Raw genomic sequence first — 22,500 nt, forward strand, 5'->3', positions numbered from 1 at the left:
ATTATGAAACCAATATTTCGTACACATAAAGAGGAAAGTCAACCCAAACATATTTTTTTCAAGAATATGTTTTATGCAGGCCCACTAGTTGAAACAAGGCAATATGATTAATATGAAAGATGAGTTAAGCAGCAAAATGCAGCCATTTTTAGCCAGCTAAGGGGGCAGCCATTTTGTCACTTCTGTCTAATAAAAATGACATAAAAGTTGCTCAGGGCTCAGATAATGACCAATCATAGCTCAGCTTCAGAAAACAGGTGAGCTGTGATTGGACGTTACCTGATCCCTGAGTAGTTGTGATGTCATTTTCAGTCGACAGAAGTGACAAAATGGCCGCTGGATGAAAACGGGTGGATTAATTGTTATTCCACAAACGCAATATTTATCAGAATACCTTGTTTCAACTAGTGAGCCTGCATAGAACGTATTCTTGAAAAAAAAAAAGTTTGGGTTGACTTGGGCTTCATGTTGAGGCCAGGTGTGTTTGATTTTCGAGATTTCCGAGCTGGTGTGTGTTCCATTTCTTCGGCCGTACAAGTCGCTCGCAAGCCCGCAAAGACTGCGTGCAGTCTTGCATGTGACTGTCAGGCTCTGTTTGATTTTATCGCAAAAGTTACTTGAGTAAATGAAAAGAAGAAAGCCTTGGGACATTTGGTATTCCACATATGAAATTCCCACTAACACAGTTAGTTATATTGTCAAAAATGTTCACCCTCCATTCAAATTGCTCCATTGATCCAGTTTCCCCTCATTAGCAAGGCCAATCAATTTTCGGTGGCATTTTTCTAAGCGAACTAAATGTAATGATTGGCTCTTGAGCTTTGTTCAATGTGTCAGGCATTATGTGACGTACGTGGGAAGCCTGCTGCATTTGGATCCTATAATTTGACGAGTGGGCCGACAGCCCACAAGTGGCGAGATCAGAGCGCTAGAAAGCACCGGCGGGAGAAAGATGGCTGCCGCTCGCGTTTCCATTTGGCACAAGTGGACTTTATCATTCCGAGTGGGTAGAGGTGAAGTGGCTTTGAATGGCTGTTTGCTCCGCGGGCCAAATAAAACCACAAACACAAGCGGCGAGGGTGGGAGGTGTGCTGAAGGGAGAAGTTGGTGTCACCAGGCTGAGTCCCTCCTGAGTAGATTAAGGCCGCTATCTAAAAGAGGCGTGAGGAGGACGTTTGGTTTAATTGCCCTCTTTCCACGAGCAGCTTGTCTCCGATTAAGAGGACATGCAATAAATGTCAGCACGACTTACTGCTGAATGACATTTTCTAAACTGTTGATAATCCACCGTCTGTGTCAGAGGGAGCGTTATTAGAAGGAGGGGGACGTGTTTGGATCACATTGGGAAGGCGCGGCATCAGTCAACACCGATGTATTTGTATCGCATTCACATACACACCTTATCATCTCTCGCACGCTGGTCAAAGAGGAGCCATTAAATTAATTATTGATTGGGGCGCTTTGTGTTTCTTTCATTCAGGCTTCCTTCAGGTATGTCAACAGAGAATTCTCCGTTTGAAATGAGAATGTATTGACCTGTGTTTTAATGATTCCTCAGTTTCATCTCACTCCGTAGTGATTGCGCAAAAACACGCACGTTGGTCAATTCGGCAAGGAAAAAAAAGTAAATAAATAATATAAATAAATGCCCGGCCTTGGAGAGGAATAATTGCGGAGACGTTTAGGATGCGGCTGAGCGTGTCAAACGTGGGCTGCGGGGGGGGCGGGCGCGGGGGTATGGTGAACGGCGGGTTTCATCAACAAACACAAGGAGAAGCCGCTCGACAATCTGGACATTGACTTTGACGTTGACAAAGTTGATTTTCCACAATGATGGAGTCCCCTCCCCCTCCCCACCTTTACTGTATCTCTCAGGCCTCCCCGATTATGGGTTTTACTCCACACCCGGTGACCAAAGGGGGGGGCCCTGCTCCTTTGCTGACTATGGCTCCCTGGGGCCCCAGGCGGCTCAGATGCTGCACAGTGAGCATGCCACCTCCGCCTGCAACTCCCCCCTCCAGCACCTACACAGCCCGGATCAGTTTAAGAACCCAGGTTTGTATACGCGTATCTGTCTTAACCTTTTTTCGGACTTTTCACTTTGATTCATGACATTACTCCATGCAGATGGCAGATCTTTCACTTTCTGCATTGTTTGGTTTTATTTTACTTTCTCCTGCGCTTGTCAATAAAAAAAAAAAAATTAAAAAAATCCCCCCTGCCCTATTTAAAGAAGCAAATGGGAAAAAATCAACCTGTCTTGCTGAGAAAATGCATGTTCCTTTTTCTTTTTTTCTTTTTTTTTTTTTTTTTTAGGAAACTTCTTTTGGATTGTCTGTTTCTTTGAGAAGTTGTATTGCAGCCTCTGCTTGCACACAAGGGCCTTGCACAGAATGTTATTCACCACTTGCATGTCAGCGGTACGACAACGGATGATGTCATGAATGACACTTGGCTGATTTTTGGGGGGGCTGATCTGTGTTTGTGAATTATTGTTGAACCAGTAAATTAGCAACATTTTTGCAAGGCATTGTGTTTCATAAATTGTCCCTTATTTCAGATATATATTCACATTAAGTACACAGCACAAGGACATCTCACTTTCCAGATCACGGGGTCAAACTCCAGGCCCAGGGGGCAGATCCTGCCCGGTTTATGTGGCCCACAAACAGAGATGGGAAATTCTGGTCCAAACAGTAAAAACCCTGCCACGGTTCTCGAACTTAACTGAAAATTTAAAGAAATAGTTCCTTGAAGTTAAACAGTTTTAAATTGATTTATCATCGGCCATCAGATCGACGCCGATAATCGGGCTATCCCTAATGATTATACATTTATCTGATTTTCATAGTTCTAAGTGCTGTCTAAGGAAAATCCTAATAGTTGTCGCAAAAATGAGTTTGTCCCCCCGGCTAGATTCAATGTGTACCGGTAAATGTGCTGTACACTTAAGCTCCTTTGTAGGAGCCTATTTTCAGCTAGCCACATAAAACAATAGCACGCTCGTCATCCAGTACGAGCCTACATTATCGATCTCTGCTCCTGTCCTCACTGGCATGACCACCAACCAGTACCTATTGTTAAGTAAGGGAATGTGATTTAGTGGACTGCTGCGTCTCATCGTAGGTGACAGTGTTGACCTACACGTGGTGCTTAGCTGCCACGTCTCCAGAGACTCGAATGCACTTGCTCGCCTTGTTACTGGCAAAAAGGCTCAAAGTTGTGACTTCACCTTCACTAGTAGAAGTAAAAGGATGAAGAAAGCCAAGGAGGGAAGTGTGGCCTTCGCAGACTGGAGGACAAGTCCAAACCTTCCCTTTAATGGCACGTTGGCCAGCTGCCTCAGGCAGATGTTGGCATTTACTACAGCCGCTCGGTACAAAATGTAGCTCAGCAAACAGCGGGAACACAGACAGGCTGTATAGGGTCAACTCCACAGATGTGATAAGATTTTGAAACCTTGTGCTGCTTCGTATTATGCAGAAGACGTGTTATCACAGCATCCTTTTGTCCAGAGAGCTTTTTTATTATTATTATTTTTTTTTTTAACTTTAGGTTCAGATTAATGACACTGAATAAACACCTTGTACAGTATGTATGTAATTGTCTACAATGGGTTATGCGGCGTCATGGAAGGGCAGATAGTGGAGTAGGAAAGGAAGCCTTTCAGGCCAGAGAGCAGGCAGTCAACGGAGCTTGGTCACATGAATAGACTCTATACCGTACGTGTGCCTAAAAATATAAATTCCTCAAACAGTCTTCACATTTGAGACTGCCTCATGAGAATTGTATACAATAACAAGGCACTTTAATTCGCTGAAGGGTTTGTGCTCACATTCGTATTTGTAACACTTGTTTGAACTTAGCATGACCTAACTGCTTGGAAACTACGTCCATGTTGTTTGGGGATATTTTTGGAATTACTTTGTGGATCTTTTTGGTGTTCATGAAATAAACTGAGTTTAAGTGGTTGAACCGATTTCTCAATTATAAAATATTTTCATTTGTGAATGACTACACAAAACATGCTGCGAATGCTAAGAAATATATACACGTAATTGTTGTTTTTGAATAAAGAAGAGAATTGTGTGCAACAATTATTAGTTGTATTACTTAGATAATGTTATTAGATGCAAGTTTGCATCCAGATTGCCCCTAAATGCTGTCATTTTGTCTTTATTATAATTTGATGCAGCGCAAATAAATCTTTCATCCACGCACATATGTGCGACGAGTCAATTTGCAGATTTTTTTTTTTTTGCAATTATTCTTGAATAATTTTTGTTGCTGGCAAACTCCTGCTCCATACTTCAACCCATGTGTCAGTAATGTAGTGAAAATGAATGGAAATGTGAACATTTCCACAAGCCGATTTACAGTCTGCACCCCTAAATTTTCTTCCGGTGCCCCTAAAATTTCTGAAAAAAATGTAAGAATTTCAAAATTTCACCTCTGTGCTCCTAGTAAAAAGAATGTTAGTCTGGAGCCTGAGATGTATTACAAATCTTTTAAAACAAAATCATGAATATTCAGTATATAATGCATATAATATGATAAGGATGATGCAATATTTCAAATACTTTTGGTTCTGTCCCATGTGTGGCATTGACAGAACACATGCGAAAACATGAGATGGCAGCCGACTGGGGTGTTTGTCGACAAAATAAGAGCGCTAGCTGTTTAAAGTGCTTACATACAGTTCATCGGAAGCAATTTCAAGTCGAGTTGTATTTAGCTATTTTGCTTACACTGAGAATGGAGCTTTGACTTTAACAGTACATCCTGCGGCTAAATGGTATTTTCCTGACACATACACAGATTCCACAGAATTTCCGAGCAAAAGATCAAGCTTTTTCTGTGGGGATTTTTTCTTTGAAAGCAGCTTTTTGCCATCTAAGAATGAGGGCCAGACAAAGGGGCATGTTGGAGCTGACAGCAGAGGAGATTGCTGTGAAGAGATTTTTCTCTCGCCCCGGCTGTCTTTTTCTCCCCCTCCTTTCCTTCCGATAGTCCCGCTGTTATGAGCCTTTAGTATTCGTCTGGATTGCCGAAAGACGTTTCATTAGTCTGACTTGCTCTTACTTGCGGGGCAAAGGTGGTAAGTCGTGTACAGTGTTTCTTTTTTTTTTCAGTCCCCTGAGTTAGGACCCGCAAATGAACGTGGGTCAAGCTTTCATATTTCCCCCGATGCCTTCCCTCTCTTGTCTCAAGCACGTTTTAGCCGTGAAGTTATTGCGGAGGACTGACAAGTTGACACACGGCTCAAAGTGCTTTCAGAAGTAATGGCCATGTTTTTGTAGTCGGTACTTGTCGTGATCAGGTCGTACAATAAAACAAAGAGGCAATAAAGTCCGTCTCGCAAATGGGAAACGAAACTATCCAACAGGGCGTCACTCTCCTTGTTGACAAGTATTCCTTCTCGTCCGTCATGCATGTTAGCGATTGCACAAACCATACTTGAAGTTGCTCAGCATGCTGGGAGTTGCTAGCGATGTGCTTGCTTTGTGTTGTGCATGATTCTAAGTGGATGTGAACGATACAGTATAGCATGTTGAGCTAACATGAATAGAACGTCATACTGGATTCACCGTTCATTTGATGGCAGTTGAACCAAAATCTGAAAATGAGGTGCCAATTAGCTGGGCGTGTTTCTCACGAATCCAGTGATGAGCTCTATTACTATAATGGGTGGGAGGGGGGGCAAGTAGCTCACAGTTGCTCCTAAGGTTGTTCTGAGCTGCTCCGCTCCACGTTGTGTTTGCATGCAGGCGCCAACCCATCAAGGCCCGGAGGTTTCCACAGCGCCAACAGCCCAGGGCCAGTGGCCGACCTTTACGGACCCAGCAGCCAGGATTCAGCTGTGGGCAACTACATCAGCGCCGCCAGCCCTCAGCCTGGTTCCGGGTTCGGCCCCAGCATCACCGTGAGTACTCGACCTTCGACGTATGACTGGCTGCGCCTTGGTGTCGGTTGCATTCCACAGTAGACTAATTTTACCACACATTTTATTGCAAACTACTCAATTTGTGTCAGTTACCTAAGTAAAGCACTGGTAGTGAGGGTTGTTTTTTTTTTTGGGGGGGGGGGGGGGGGAGTGTCCCTACCTAATTTCACTCAGGTGACAATTGAGTAACCTGTGTGCACATCGGGATGACCCTAATCTCAGTTTTGAAGTTATTTGTGTCAAATACCAATGTTTATTTCCCCCAGCAGTAGCACCTATTACCTCACTTCACCCTGCGCCTCACTTGTAGGACCAAAATATGTGTTATTTTTCGAAACCCAGCTGTCCCAAGGCTTGGGTTCACATTACCACCAAGCAGGTTTCGTCTCCGTCGGTCTCCTTGTCCAATTGCCACTGCTTGACGCACCCCCCCCCCCCCCCCCCCCCCCCCTTCGCTGACCGGTTAGCCGCTGCTTGCTGCGTCAACTCGTAAATGTAAAAAGAGCACGGCGGTTAGAGGTGGCGATAACAAAGACAGGTGGATGACGGTAGATGACTTTGGCCCGAAACGTCTCCCTTTAAGGTGACTATACTGCATTTTGATTAGCCACTTTAGCCACACTTTCCAGCGGTAATGGGCAGGATTTTCTTACGCTTCAATACATGAATTGTCTTTATCAAATCAACAAGATGAAAAAACAGCTGCTTGGAGATTTTAAACAAAATTTGGAAAGTCACTTTTCAACATCCATCCGTTTTCTACAGTGCTTGTCATCATTAGAGTCACTGGCGAGCTGGAGCCTATCCCAGCTGTCTTAAAAAAATGCCCTAAAAAAACAATAAATAGCCTTCCTGCATTTTCCTGTCCTAGATAATACAAGTACGGTAGCGCACTATATTTGCTCCCTTTCATTGGAACATTTGAGCACACGTTCACTCTTTAACAGATATGTAAAGGAAACACTTTTACACATGCATTCCCCACAATCAAATACTGTTCTTCACGTATATTGATTGGCAGCCTCACTCATGGCACCTCTCGATGTACTTTTTACACACACACACACACACATGCTGAATGACATTACACACAAAGAGTTGTGTTGCAATAACGATTACAAGTACGTAGATGGCCCAATGATTGCATTAACAATGATTGAAAAGTCAGCAAATGATGGTTCAGTCAGACCAATCAGGGCAGCGTGACTTGGACAGAAAAACAGGGCGCAATGTCTCGGAGGTAATGAAATACTGAACGATTCAGAATCAAATTCCGGCCCGGTTCCAAAAAGTTGGCCTGTCGAGGAGAAGAATACGCTAATCTACCTTCATGTTTAAGATAAAGATCATTCGCACTGTGATTTAGCACAACTAACCAGGACCGGTTTGAAGTGAGGCCTTCCAGCTAACATTTACACAAGTGGTCGTGGTAGTCAGTCACTTTGATATATTCTGTGTTAAAAAGGCGTTACACATTAGGCACATTTATGACTGCTATTCAACCTAGTGACCGAGTAAATAGGCCCCTGTTATGCTCCTATCCGGCCCTGGATGGCTCAGCGAACTATTTGTTTGCTTGGCACTTCTCTTCCGTTGGACCTCACTGAATATTTCATCTGGATTTTATGGCCCTGGAATGGTGAAGCATGGCTGAACTGCTGGACTGGCACTCAGCTTGTTGGGGCATGTTTTTAATAGTTCTACACAATTAAACTGACTGGGAGAGAAGAGGCTATGCAAATAACACCTGCTTTGTGGGAATAAAAAGTAATTAGCATATGGGTTGAGGTGGCATAATGAAGAGCCCATTAGTCCTGCAGGACTATAGAGTGAAGCAAACTTTATTGTACACATCATTAAACTGAGTTGCGCTAACCAGAAAGTGGAGGTTGAGCACATGCATGGATGGCATGTATTACCTTGCTGGGCTTTGGTCCATGTGAGACCAGGTCGCCTGATTTGCACTGAAACAAGCACAAATAATTGTTTTATTGTGTCCAAAGAAAAACAGAAAGCATGTTTTTCATTTGCTCCCAAAGCAAAACCTATTAATTGTTTTTGGTCCACTAGATATCAGCCGTAATCGGCTGGGATCGGTTTAGGGAGCAAAATATTTGTTAGGAAAGATCAGGCTGGCTCATTTTCAAAGCAAATTTTACCAGCGGTGAGTTTACCAAAGGAAATGAAGCGTTTGTATCCTTTTCCAGTTGTTGCTAACGTTGTAGTTTAAAGCATGTGTCAAATAAGCACATTTTTGGTGTTCAAATCAACAGATCAGTTTTCATATTTGAAGCAACAGTCATAAATAGTTGATTTGTTGTTGTTTTTTTTGCCTTTTTTATAGTGAAACCAATGTGATAAAGAGACACTGGGTCATCAATAAACACACCGCCGGAACATGAGAAGCCAAGCCAATATTTTTATGCACTACCGATTTATATCCATCCATCCATTTTCTGGTGCACACACGTGTGACACGCCTGTCACCGGTCGATCATGAGGAGCCATCGAAGCATTCGCACTCACATTTAGACCGTCACCGAGTGGAAATTGAGCCTATGCGCAAGTCAGGCGAGTGTACCACTTAGCCGTCCGTTCCTGCCAGTTAGAACATTCTTTTAAAAAGCATCAAATTTGAGCTGACCCGAATGAGGACAAGCCGTACGGGTGGATCATTTGCAGGTGATGCGAGGTTGCCATGGCAACGGTGCTATTCTCCTCATTTGAAGCCAATCAATACTTTTCCGATGATTTTTCAAACTAGATTATTCAAACGTCGGCTCATTATATATTATGCCTATTAGCATTTCTGTTAGCAAATACAACGGAAGTCAAGATTCCAGCCTCCCTGGTGGATTATCCCAATATGCCAGCGTTATTAAATTATCTCGTCACAATCAGGCGGCAAAGCAGAATGCTGATGGGGCCTCGTCATCAGCGTTGCACACGACTTCAGAGTCACGCTCCGCTGCTTTTATTAATCCCTTTAGCCACTATCAAAATAGCGCCTGCAAAGAAGCCGTAATGATTTTAACTGTTTTTATATGCAAGACAATTAGAACGCAATTAGTTGATTGAGGCGATAACAGCGGCTAATCACAGCTGAAAGGGGCTGCGCTTTTCTTTGCTTGTGATTTCCACCAACCTGTCAGCAGCCACTCTGACGCTAGGATGATTAGCTGAGCGGCATCGTGATCTCATTCTGGGATGTTTATGATCTCGCCTTGCGCTCATATCTAATCACTTGTGCGTGTGTGTGTTTGTGTCTATAGGGGTATCTTTGCGTAATGTATGGATTAGATGGTGATATTGTAACGTGCTTGATTTGAGAGAGTGCACTTTCTCCAGTATAATAATGATAATAATAATATAGTATTGAAATGATCTTAATACAGGGTGTTCCAAAAAAAATGGCATTATTTCATTATTTCACTCAAATTTTAAGATATGCGAAAAATTAAGTTTAATGTTAAATGCATACTGGTAGTATGCTTTGTTGAAACTCCTAGCAAGATATGAACGTAGCCCCCGCCTCAACTCCCTTACCTTAATGTCACATTGCATGAAATGTAGTTTGAAATAAGCTGACGTTAGCCACGACCGCTATGTTGGTAGGAGGACTTATTCATAATGGAGTGTTACTATAAAACGAAATGTTATCGGTTTGAAGTATCATTTTTTGGGGGAATGTACAATCAATTTAAAATCAAAAAAAGGTGAAATACCTGTCGAGGTGAAATAATAATAACCCTTATATATCACTTTGGAGTCTTCATCTGCCTTGAGGTGCTCTGCTTCTGTTTGCTAGTCTCATGTCTAGTTGTCAGCAAATAAGGAATGGGCATTTATTGCTTTCCAAAGGTGGATATTCCGCTGTTGTTTCAACAAAGCTCCTGTAGCTCAAGGTGACAGGTCAGCGTGAGACTGCGGCTGTGCGCTGGCAATCGATTATAAGTGTGCCCGCAAGTGCACGGCAAATGATTGACACCTCGATTTCTGAAAAATCAAATTAGTGGTTCAAGATGGTTCAAGAGAGCGCTGTTATTTTTCAGTAATGCTCTACGCCGTCTACGGTCAGATTTATACTGACATTCTTGACAAATATGACAAAAAGGGTACTATTTGAAAATGGCAGGTGCCCCTTTAAAGTTAAATGTTCGTTTAATGCTACACTTTTATTTTTCCTTTAAGGTCAAGAATGACGCACTAGCAATGTAAAGGCATTTGGTGAACAAATGAAAATATGTGAAAACGGTCAAGCAAGAGTGTCCAATGTGTTCTTTTTTTCAATTCAAATTCAATTCAATGAATTCAATAAAACACTACCCGGATAGCAGGAAATGCACAAGGAAGGCAAAAAGTAAAATGTATCATCATGTCACGGAACATTTTTGAAGCTTTAAAATCGGTTGTAAAACCTTTGAGTATGTTGTTGGAATTTAGATGAATAAATCTTTTGTTGTTAACCCTAGAACACTAACGTCGGGTGATTTTCACCCGCACAATTTTTTTAATGTGATATTTTATGTTAGTACATTAAAGACAACTTCCAATTTGACATACAGTGTTGTATTTTTACACGAATTGACGAAAACTGTCGGTTAAATGTACCCGACGTTAGTGATGGTGTTACTAATTTTAACGTTAGTGTTCTAACGTTAACATGGAGCCGATTTTTTACTCACATAGTCAAAATATCAAATGATGTCATTTTTTTGGGGGGGAACAAACTGTATATGGTGTAAATGAGGGTTGTTCAGCTGATGATCTAACAGAGTCTTAATTGAAAACTCGAAGCTGAAAAAGTTGCTATGACTCACTTTTCTTTCCTTGAAATGCATACTGACAACAGCACTAACTGTACACTTTTAGGGCCCCTTGATTGCGACAGCTTTTACAAATGGATACCATTGAACAGGTGGCCTGCTTGCCATCTCAGCACAGGTATTGCATTTTATTTACTGTGCACTTTATCAGTCTTCTCTTTACTACATGTCCATCGCATCAGTCACCCTCCACATAGCAGAGCAGCAAGTAAAGCCTGAGTGTGACTCAGTGGCCACCGTAGCGCCAAGATGTACACTTCACTTCTGTTTGGAGCAATTTTCATTTTGACGGCAAATTTTTTATTCATTCAGTTTGTTTGCCTAAAATGTTTCCAATTAAATTGTTTTACTCCACTAAATTTCACTGTATTTTAATCGGCTAAATATATCATGTCAAACATGGATTGTCAGGTGTTTTAAGGTTATTATTTTTTCAAAGTATAATAAAGTTTCACTGTTACAAACAATGTTGCAACAAGTAACCATGCTCCCTTGACTTTCTATGCCGAAAACTTGATTTAAGAGAAACGCACGACACCGTGAGTGTGCATGACGATTGTCGCCGACCAAATTTCGACTCATGAGAAATTCATCCAGTTTTCATACAGTAGGCACGCTTTGTTACCGCTGTACCTACTGTTTTTTTAATTGATTGTTTTATATGGCGTGGAAGTGTTTTTCATATAAATATTTGCTATAATTACGATTTTACTAGCATAGGTTCGTGACGGACTACGGCACCTTCCTACTTAGTTCAGAAAAGGTCGAATTTAGTTGACCATATTTTTTATGTTCATCCTGAAATTTCCCTCAAAAGCCGAATAGCCCTAACTTATCGTCGGCTTTATTTATCGGCTCAGTTACTTTGACCCGCTTCGCCACTTACACCAACGCAAATGTAAATAAAGCGTGACATTCCATAGCGAAGTCAAGTGTACTCCTCGGTGGCAACGAGGCGAACAGATCTCAATCGTAGCGTCCCAGGAGCGATCGTATCATGTTAGTCATGAGTTAAAGCTTGCTGGTGTGGCTTCATGAGTCAGACACTCACACTGCGCTCCAGCTCTGCCAGGTTACTTTCGACTGCACATTAGAAGCATTTTTTGGAGCAGTCTTTGACTCTCAGCTCTGCTTTTCAAGGACAGAGCCTCCATCTCACCTTTGCCTTCCATGACCAAAATAGACTAATAAACAATCCAAAAATACACTAATTGTCTCTTGTAAGGTAGTATTTGCAGCATGTGCACACGTCGTCCTGCACGATGGCCTGTCGACTGTCAGCATGATCGCTCGTTTTGTTTTCATGCCTTTTGTCTTTTCACACGTTTGCACTTTATCGACTGCTGCTCTCACCATGCTCTCTTTTCTCCAGCAGAGTTTGTCTGGCGGCCCAGGAAAGACGGGACGAAGTTTCTAATTGGCTTTGTGTGCAGGTGGCGCTACTGAGGCACAGCGGACAGGCTAAAAGAGCGAGCAAGTGGTAACCATATGAAGGAGAAAAGAAACTGTTGAGTCATCTCAGAAAAAGAACAACTGCTGTACTATATTCCAAACCTCCTATAACGTCAGCGCCTGGTTTGGTTTGATGTTTCACATCTCTTTCACCCGCCTCTTTTCTTTCCTGTGCTTCGGTTGCTCTGTCAGTTTAGTTCCACACGACTTTGGTGTCATTTTGTTTGTTTTCTTTTCCTGCTTTTTAAACTGCGGTCGACGTGGCAAAAAGAAATCGGCTTGTAATGTCTTCGTCTTTGCTAGCTTGAGGGGAGAAATGAAGCATTCAGGCTCAACACACACATACACACACAAAAAAAACAAGAGTCGCTGTGCAAGATTCTTAGGTTTGAAAAAAAAAAATCTATTTTAAGGCAAATCGGATACGAGGGTATCAAAGTAATAAATCTGAGTAGCGCTTTTATTTCTTGTGATGTCTCATTGTTAACCATGATGACCTATTTTTGGGCAATACAAAGAGGACTCCAATATTTTTAAGGTCCTTTTTTTTATAAGTGTTGTTTTTGTTGTTTAGAAATATATAAATATTATATATATAAATATATATATATATGCTATAACAAATTTCATATAAACATTGTGAATTCAAACTTGCGAAAAAGAAATGTAGCTGTACATATTCCAGTCACTGCATATAACCAACTCAGTGAGAGAATAGCATATTTTTGTGATGGTGTGTCAAAGAACATGTTATAGCGTGTGAATAGAAGAAAAAGCTGTAAACACTTATGATTCTGATTATTATTATTATTATTATTATTATTATACTTTTTTTCCCTGCTGAAAGACAGTAACAACCCTGAGACCAACACACACTTGTTGCTCTGTAAATAGTCAAAGCTGAATCGTTTTACAGTGTCAAACCAGCAAACTTACAAATGGTGTGTTCAGTCAGTCAAGTTTTATGAAATAAAAAGAGAAAAAAAAGAAGAAAAATAGCAACAAAAAAGATCCGAATTGGTATCTTTTGTTAAGCTGTTAAGACGAGGAGAAGAAAAAAAAAGATTTTAATCCAAAGCACACTGTACTTTTAGATTGCATTTTTGTGCATATGCGGACACTTTTGTACTCTTCTCGGTTTCCTCTTATTGTTTGTATCATCCTGCTCCTTCCCAAATTCTTTTGGGAATAAACAATGTATGGGCTCTGCGCACGAGCCTGCTTCGTTTTTAGTTTTTGGAATGAATTAGGAACGTTTTTTTTTTTTGATACCATACCTCAGCCTTGTGAATTCTGTTGTGGAATCACGGGCAGGTTTAATTTATTCTCACGTTAATAAAAACACTGAATGATTTAAGTAGATCTATTTAAAAAAAAAAAAAAAAAAAGAGAGAGAGAGAAGAAGAAGAAATCATTGCACTGTGAGTAGTGAAGTACAGGCCATTTCCTATTTGCACATGTAAATGTTGGCTTTTTAAAAGGCGGCCCTGTGCTTTGGGATTAGTGTGAAGGATTTTTGGATTCATGTATTCTGAAATAGACAAACACCTTTGAATTGCGAGGTGACTTAACAGCTTGCTAAATAGTAGTTGACATGTTTGAACTTTGCTTTGCTTTTATTGGACCCATGACTCATCTGAACGTATTTATTCTGGGTCACACATTGAATTACTCGCTATCAAACCACAAACATTTCGCTAATAATAATAATAATGATACGCTCCCGGAGTGTCGTCAGCTATTTCAAGGTCATCCGACGGAGCGGATGGTGTGCATTCTGCTGCATAATAATTATGTACCGGGTTTTTTTTTTTTTTTTTTTTTGGGTTGTTGTTGTGTTTGTCGTTCCACCCACTTGCAAACGACCAGGTTAAGAAATATGCTGGATACTTTTAAAGTCAATGGTATGGAGTTGTGGTCAAGTAATAATTTAAAGGAGAAAAAAAAAAAAACGTGTAATGTTCACATGTAAAAGAAAATACAAAACTACCAAAAAAAAGAACAAACAAAAAAAAAAAAAGAAAGATGCTTCTTTGCTGATTTCTAGTTCAATTTTGTTGTGGTTTCTATATGAATAATAATTGTACTATACTATTAAAATGTACTGTGCATCCATTGCTTTTCTCTCTTTCCATCCTCGGAAGATCTTTTGTTACTCATTCATGTATTTCATGGGTGTGTAAAGAAATAACTTGTAAACGCAGTGCTGTCTTTGCTCCCAGTCTAGTGCTTCATTGTTGTTCTCCCTCTGCTCTACCTCTCCTTCCTCCTCCCTTCCCTTCCCTTCCCTTCCCTTCCCTTCCCTGGCCTCCTCCTCTAAGTACAAGTAGATGTTCTATAGAACTCATTAATATGATAGATGTAGTGACTGTAGTAGATTTAGGACCAGTCAAGATATACACTAGACCTTTCTCTCGACTGACCATGTTAGTCTCACATCTGCACACTCGGACCTTTTAGTTATTCTTTTTCTTCCTCTTCTTCTTCTTCTTCTTCTTCTACTCTTTCTTCTTCTTCTGTTGGCGTCACCTCTCTCGCGTGGTTTCAGCGAACCAAAGCTCTCATGGGTGGACGATGGAGAGAAACACTTGCTGGGAGGTGGAAGTGTACACAAGGCATTATTTGGCTATCCCACCCTTGAATGTTTTTAAAGGGGTGTGCCATACTACCTTAAATGCTAACGCTAGATATGCAAAATGTGTTTTCTTTGATTTGCTTTGCCAGAGGGACACACGCCATCATCGTGTTTCAAGTGGTAGTCAGTCATTTCTATCAAATGTACGCGCACGTCATCGCTGGCTCTTTCGAGACCAGTTTACACAATTGCGTTAGTTCAAGGGCGATTGATGCAGTATTTTTTTCTAATTTTTTTAACTACTTGAGATTGAATTCGTGAATTGGAATAGAATGCGGGGGGGGGGGCAATGAACACAAGCCCGAGAATTCAACTACTGACACATTAATACGCAAAATGTTGCAAACTACTTGATCAACTTTTTGTGTATTAAACCACAAAAGGGCTTCAAGTGGAATATTGTCGTACCGTAATTCCTCAAATAGTGACCGTGGGGTGTCCATGAGGGGTGTTTGAGAGGACGCCTTGCTCCTTTTAATCTTGGCTCCTCTCAGTAATGAGGAGGGAATTGTTGCCCACCAAGGCTCTGCGCCTTCACATATGATAGAAGCTCAAGCGCTTTTTTGCACTTGCTGCAAGGATGCAAGACCATACTTGCGTGTTTTTGTTTGGTTGCGTTTGTGTCAACACAACTCGTTTTGTTTTTTTTAAGCAATGTTTCTGAATTGATAGTAGTTTGTAGAAAACCAAAATTGAAAGAATAACGATTATGCCCTCACATCAAGGCACTGTCACATTTTACTTCTTAGTTAACGTCAATAACGCTGTGATGACGCTCTATTTACACGTCGCTTGCGGCTATTTGGTAGGCCACCAATGTTGACCAAATCAGGTTTTAGTGTGCGAGATTAAACATTAGCAGTTGGTGGAAAGACAGCTACAGTAAAGGTAATTCCGCATCAACCTGTTATTTTGGAGTGGGGCGAAATTAGCCATTGCAGCCGGCGCGTTAGAGCGAAGGCCACTATTTGAGGAAAAACGATATTAAATATTAATAAATTGCTCCCATCGAGACTGTTAAGCATAACATTACAACAAATCATAGCGACAAGGAAAGAGAGAGTGATTGACTAATAGAATTGAAGCGTTCATGTTTACTTTGAACATGTCAAACATTATAATGAAAAAAAAAGAGATTATAATCATGAACGAAATCAAGACATTTTAACCTCTTTGTGCTATTTAGCCTTCTATCCAACAGGGTAAAAGAAAGTGTTCCTTCGCGTTAGTTTAACTTTAGTCTCTATCGCCACTAGTTTTGCTTACAAAAGAAATAGTATTAGCACCATGTTAGAATGAAGCCACCTGAACAGAACAAAAACTTGAACTTTCTTTGCCACCAATGGCCTCCGTAGTGTAGTGGTGCAGTAGCTTGGACTTTAAGGTAGCATGGCTCTGTGGCTCTCATTTCATTTTGATCGCAAACTGACAGCGCTTTGCAGCTGATGAATGTTACTCATTTTAGTCGACGTAGCTTCTCCGTTCAGGGAGAGGGGAGGGGGACTTGGTATAAGAAAAAATAATAATTAAAAAAAAAAAAAAAAAAAGTCCACCTGGAAGGTGTTGACGTTTGTGTACTACCGTATCCATTGAAACTTGAATCTCGAGGCAAGTGCTAGGCAATGGCCACACTTCACTTAGCTCGACCACACGCTGACTTTTCTGTCATCTTGTCTGCTGGACAAGCAGCAGCTCCGTGTCCAATCAATTCCACTCTTGAATGTTCTCCATCATCGCCACTCCAGAAGAGGCTTGACAAAGCTGTCCTCATCTCTAAGCTATCTTATATGAAAGAGTGGGCTGTCACACTGACCACAAAGTTAGGCTTTGTCTTCTTTCTGGGGGCATTTAGCACATCTATTCACACACTCAACAGAAGCTTTCAAGATGGCAGAAAAGAAATGCGTGTTTAGAGTCAATTTCCAGTTGAAAGCATCACCACCTCCCATGCAATAGACATATATATACAAGTATATGCGTGTGTCTTCATTAGGTAGGAGCTGTCTGACTAATACTAGCCTGCAGACTTGTGCTCATGTAGTAGGACCGTCCCGTCCCGTCCCGTCACTATTCCATTGTTGGAGCCCATCCCAGGTGCCTCGTGGGACATGTTTCTTGCATCGCTCTCGGGCCATTCCTAACACTTGCCCCCCTTTTTTCGTTTTTTATTCCGTTAACCGACTTTTTATGGCGAGAGACAGACAGACTCGACTGACCTGATCTGAAAGCATCTTTCAGGTTACCATATAGGCTTGCTAAAGCCCCGTTGTAAAATATGTGGAAAATAATAATGGATGGATGGGGGTCTCTCACATATCAAATGTGGAAAGTCTAATTTTATATTTGTATTTTCAAATAATAATATTGACAAAAAAAAAATGTCTGTGAAAGGTTTCCATCCTCTACTGTGGTCCAGAAATTGATGTGTCTGTCTGGAAAATAAATACAATAAACTGAATTGTTATATGACTTGTTTTGGGTTGTTTGTGGTTTTTTTTTTTTTTTTTTTAGCTCCTGTTTACTTGCTACTGATCAGAATTACTTGGTGTCACATTTTTTACATTAAAATTAATGTTTGAATCCACACTGAATCAGTTATACACGTTACATCCATTCACGGAGTTAAGTAGCATTGAAAGGCGCTATATAAATCTTCGTTATTTTTATTACTGCAGTCCTTAACATTGAGATACCACCAGCAAGCCAAAGTGATGCTACGTAGTTCTGCTTCCCCCTAGTGGCCTTACCCGGTACTATGTATTCACTCGGGAAAATAAGCCAATCAACCACAATTTTTTTTTCTCATCAGCATCATCGTGAAGAGCATCAATATCAGCTAAGGCTCAGTGACTAAATGGCTGTAGATGGGATAAGAGGATGAATCAACGCGAGGAAACACACCCACACACACGAGTTGAGGTTAATAATGGTTGAAATTCAGTAATTCCAATTCTAGGTTTATCATCATTATTCACATTACATTCACTCTCATGTAGACGCAATATATCACTTGCAAAGATGTGTAATGTGCTACTCCATCAGTCATTCTGACAAGCTGATCGATCAGCCGAGCTCTCTCCCTCTTTCTAGAGGCCCCAGGCAAGAAGGACTGTGAAGCCCCCCTCACAAAGAAAACACACAACAGATGAGCAAAGATATCTCTTAAATAATTGGCATATTGTAACACAAAGCCTGCTCAAAATAAACAAGCCTGTACAGGGAGATTCCCAAATCCCAACATGTCTATGGGGATTTCCAGTTATGTCGATGATATGGTTCAAAATCAGCCGTCTCTCGTAGTCCCCCTACCAGCCACTACACCGCATAAGCTAGTAAGAAGCCCTATGCAGGGGATTCTCGATATGATTTTGCGTCGTCATAAGCAGTGCCATTATTTTGTCCATGATATTGACAAGGCAATTAACCTATTTGCAGATTTTGGGGCGGAACCTGTTCTCCGTTATTTGCTGAAAAACCCACCACTTCACACAAGCCAAAGCAATCAAAGTACTACTTTGCCAGAACCTCGTGGCATCTTGGTGCAGTGAATTGCGGGGTTTCATTTTGACAAAAAGTGTTTTACTGCCATCTTGTGGCATCTACATGCAATTATAGGTGGGGTGTTTAATGATGGCTCCCTCTAACAATAACGATGAACAAACATCAGAATGCCGTAAATAGCATGCAATGAGTACAGGGACAGTGTATTCTTTGGTTGTTCATCATACCTGGTTGACCTTTTTGCTCTGGCTGCTTTTAATTAAGGGCCAATTAAAAGTGGCATTAAGACAGAGGTGGGCGATATATATCGTTATCGGAATCATCGTCAATCTTGCTTTCACGATGTGTAATTTTACATTATCGAGTATTAATGCCGCCTCTAAAAGCATAACGACTCGAGTCAATCGACGGCCGCAAAGTGTGAGGAAATGCTAAAAATCAGGGTGCGTTGACGGCAGAGGAGGAGGAAGTGATAAGTGCAAAACAAAAGCTTCAACACGCACATTCAGAAAACAGTCGCAGAGTTGAACCAACAAATATAAATGCACGCACACACACACACTCAGTACTTTAGCGAGCAAGTCAAACGTGACACCCTGGATGATCAGTTAACATTCAGTTTACGTGCTTGTAGTCCGCATCATTCGTAGCTAGCCTGTATTCCCGAGGCATGTTGCACAAACTACGACAGCCTATTAGTGTGACGCCAGGATACACCCAAATATGAAATAAAGTCACAAGTCTACATATCACAGTGATGAATGAGTGGGAAAATGCACTTTTCGGTAAATTGCAGTTTTGTTATTCAACTTTATTCTGAATACGGTGGCCAATATATGAGAATGGATGTTGTCATGACGACGTCTTTTTTTCTCTCGCCGGATGACACTTCGTCACACGTCACACATCAAATACGTTTTTTTTCTCATTCTGATTGCTGTAGTTAACACCTTTTTCTCATTCTGTTTGCTCCAGTAGTTGGCAGTGGTACACCAGTGCTTACTGCAGCTCAAAATGTCACATCATTATGGAATAACAGCAGAAACATTTAAATGACATAAATATTCCCAATAATCAATGTAAATCCATACAGATTTTTTTGTTCTTTATTGTTCAATATTGTCGTAGAATATCATTATGTTTTGCAGAAGCTGTATTTAGCAATTTAAGAGATGTTGCTCACAAACAGTTTCCATCCACAATTGGTCTGTGAAGCAAGTGCAGATTTAAAATATGTTTTGTAGAATATCGTCAAATTATCATTATCGAGTGTTTTGAAAAACTATCGAGATTTTTTGTTGTTGTTTTTTGCCCATATCGCCCACCCCTACATTAAGATCTGAAAGCTGGATGCTCAGAGGTCTACAAAGGCTTTAAATGTGGAAATATTGTGTAAAATTGACTGTTTAATTGCTTGTTTACAAATAATCGGGTCTCCTGAGTGCCTAGCCACCATCAAGTGTGAAATTTAACTAAACTGATTAAGTCTTTTGTTATCTGCCTATTTCAGAAAATGTCTGCAACCCGTTCTGAATTTTAATAAATATTAGAATCCTCTTAATTGTCATTGTCAGTGCCACCTTTACAGTACTGACAAGTTCATTCATGTTGTAAAATGTGTCAGTGTCTTCCTCATGGGTCTGGAAGATATTGAGTGTGGATGGTCCATTGTGTCGATTCTACTGCTGGCCGACGGCCGGGATTGAACCAGAACCTCACAGTGGCAGGTGGCGATCTTGTCCTCCGAGCTTTGACATGACTCAACAGCTAGGCTGGGGTAAGATCCGCAAAGCACTTTGAGCTCACGGTGGATGGTTGCATGCAAGTGTCCACATTTACCATTGTTTGGCAACCATTTCAGCGTCTACGCCGCCACAGTTACAAACTAGTGTTTGTACGTGCCCCACCGCACATGATAAACAGCAACATCGCTGTCAGGCTGCATTCTGGCACCACGGCGACCCAATCAGCGGAGGTGTCGCGGAGAGACGGTCCGCTTCCAACCCCCCGAATGTGTCAAAGGCACGCCGAGGACGCCATGGCAATGCATATTCATGATTGCAGGATACACGTGTCTCAGCATTTATTAAAGGTAATTAAAAGCTGCTCAGAGACCCCGGCATGCTTAATTGGCAATTACAGGTATAGGTGCAAATGACAGGTATTTATATAGTACATCATCCGAAATAATCACGCTGCGTTTATACCTTGAAAATGTCTGGAAGCGTCCACACAAGGCTGCTTGTAGGAATTCCTATATGAGCAACGTTCAATGCACTTGATTTTATGTGCATCACTAAATTATCTCCCCCCGCAGCCCTGTAATGGTTGTTCCTCATTGGCAGCGGAACATTTTTTTGACAGGGCTGTGTAATGGAGTCCATGGCTGCTTGCCTAGCGTGTGTGTGTGCGCGCGTGTTTGTGTGTGTGCGGAGATGAGACACTCAGGTGGCGGCTGCCTCCCAGAATGCACCTCTAATGTGGAGGCCTCCATGCAAATTGACGTGACATTGATGGGCACTCTCTCTCCGGCGCCCGCACAGCCACTCCATTCACTAATAATTGCTGATTAAAAACCACTTAAGAGTCCATGACAACTCAAATGTGCATTAACCACATGACCTTGTGCCAATGCAAATAGTCACAGACATGCGCTCCTTCTTACAGAAGAGTAAATAAAGGTATGGCGAGGCAAAACAGAGAAAAAGCGTGATTCAGTTGGTTATAGGTGGTCCGTGTACCTTACGTTCATTCTATGTTTAATTGTGAAACGCAAATCAAAAAACACATTTAGGATTGTATTTTCAATTTTCATTTTTGGAAACAAAAATAGGATATTCATTTTAACGCCCCTTTTAAAAATAAACTACAAAATATGTGGGGTTTTCTGGAAATTTTTACGCTTTCCGGCCGTTGGTTCGCGCTGCAGGAAGCACAGGAAGTAGTGTAGCAGCCACTAGCTTCGCTTTCAGAGCGAGAAAAAGTTGGCTTGACATTCTGACGTTCGAGAGTCAATTCGAGTTAGGGACCGTCCATAAATTGTATGCGTGATGGTATCATAAATTGACAAAACTTCTTCAAAATGACCTATATAAAATACAATTTGAGGTGTAGTAGTTAGAGGCTTTACTTTGCCACCTACTACAGCAATCAGAATGAGAAAAGGTGTTTAACTTGATTTTTGGTGAATATTTGTGTCAGTTTAGCACTATACTCATCGTTGAATTGGCTTCAACTTCTCCCAAATGATCTATATAAGGAACATTTGAGGTGCAGTAGTTAAATGGCTCCCTTTGCTCATTTACTACAGTAATCAGAATTACAAAATGTTAATTAACTGATTTTTTATTAATATTTTGTCAATTTATGACACAAACATAACACTTGTGGACTGTTCCTAACTTGTGAATATCGAACGTCAAACCAACCTTTTCTCGCTGAGCAGCACCCCAATTGTAGTAAAATGGTAGAAATGTTCGCATGCAAAAGATTTAGCGCGACCATTTCTCTTATTAAATATCCTTAGGGTTTGAGGGACACCATTGGATTGTTAGCCGTTAGTGCGGGCTCCTCTAAATAGACGAGACGGCTCCGAATCGAAGGGCTTCGTTTATTTATTAATAAATCGTTTATTCTCCAACGTCAAAACAGTAACTCCCCTGAGCCACAAGAGGGTGCTCAGGGTTAGCGCATGCAATGAGTCTCTACCATAACATCCCCCTTTCTGAGTACATTATGACCTGTAATGTAAATTTGAAATGTTTCAATGTAGAATGTAGAATGGACTACATCTTGGACTAGAGGTGGTGTGAAGGAAGAACCATTCAGAGGAGAACTTTTGTGATTGCTCTGTTAAGAACCTGTGGTGCTGGGGGGAAGCGGGTGTGCAGGGATGGTTCCGATCAAACAGATCCACACCAACTAGCTCCCAGGGGCGTGTTGGGAACTCCGTGGGCAGCAGTGTTTCTCTGTGTTGTAGTCTCTCTTTAGCACATGTGACACATTCAGACACTATGTGTTGGTAGCTGTAAGTGCGGGCTCCACTAAATAGACGAGACTGAGACGGCTCCGAATTGAAGGGCTTGCAATCATTTATTTTACAACGTCAAACCAGTAACTCCCCTGGGCCACAAGAGGGCGCT

General features: G+C 41.3%; 1 protein-coding gene across 7 annotated transcripts in view; it reads left to right on the top strand.

Annotated features, from left to right (window-relative positions):
* LOC147133174 (RNA-binding protein Musashi homolog 2) overlaps positions 1 to 17,326 on the top strand; it is a 243,410-nt gene extending 226,084 nt beyond the window's left edge. For 2 of the 7 annotated variants that reach the window (XM_086057514.1, XM_086057519.1), the window contains exons 12-15: positions 1,876 to 2,055; positions 5,769 to 5,923; positions 10,817 to 10,888; positions 12,146 to 17,326. In XM_086057514.1, coding sequence (XP_085913640.1) covers positions 1,876 to 2,055; positions 5,769 to 5,923; positions 10,817 to 10,858 — 377 coding nt within the window. In that variant the 3' untranslated portion in view covers positions 10,859 to 10,888; positions 12,146 to 17,326. Of the gene's footprint in view, positions 1 to 1,875; positions 2,056 to 5,768; positions 5,924 to 10,816; positions 10,889 to 12,142 lie in introns of all 7 variants that reach the window. The other 5 variants (XM_086057520.1, XM_086057521.1, XM_086057515.1 and 2 more) reach the window with 4 other exon arrangements.
* Positions 17,327 to 22,500: the final 5,174 nt, after the last annotated feature.

Source organism: Filicampus tigris, chromosome 17 (assembly GCF_054856515.1).
Source record: "Filicampus tigris isolate MCC_2025a chromosome 17, RoL_Ftig_1.0, whole genome shotgun sequence".
Lineage (NCBI taxonomy): Eukaryota > Metazoa > Chordata > Actinopteri > Syngnathiformes > Syngnathidae > Filicampus > Filicampus tigris.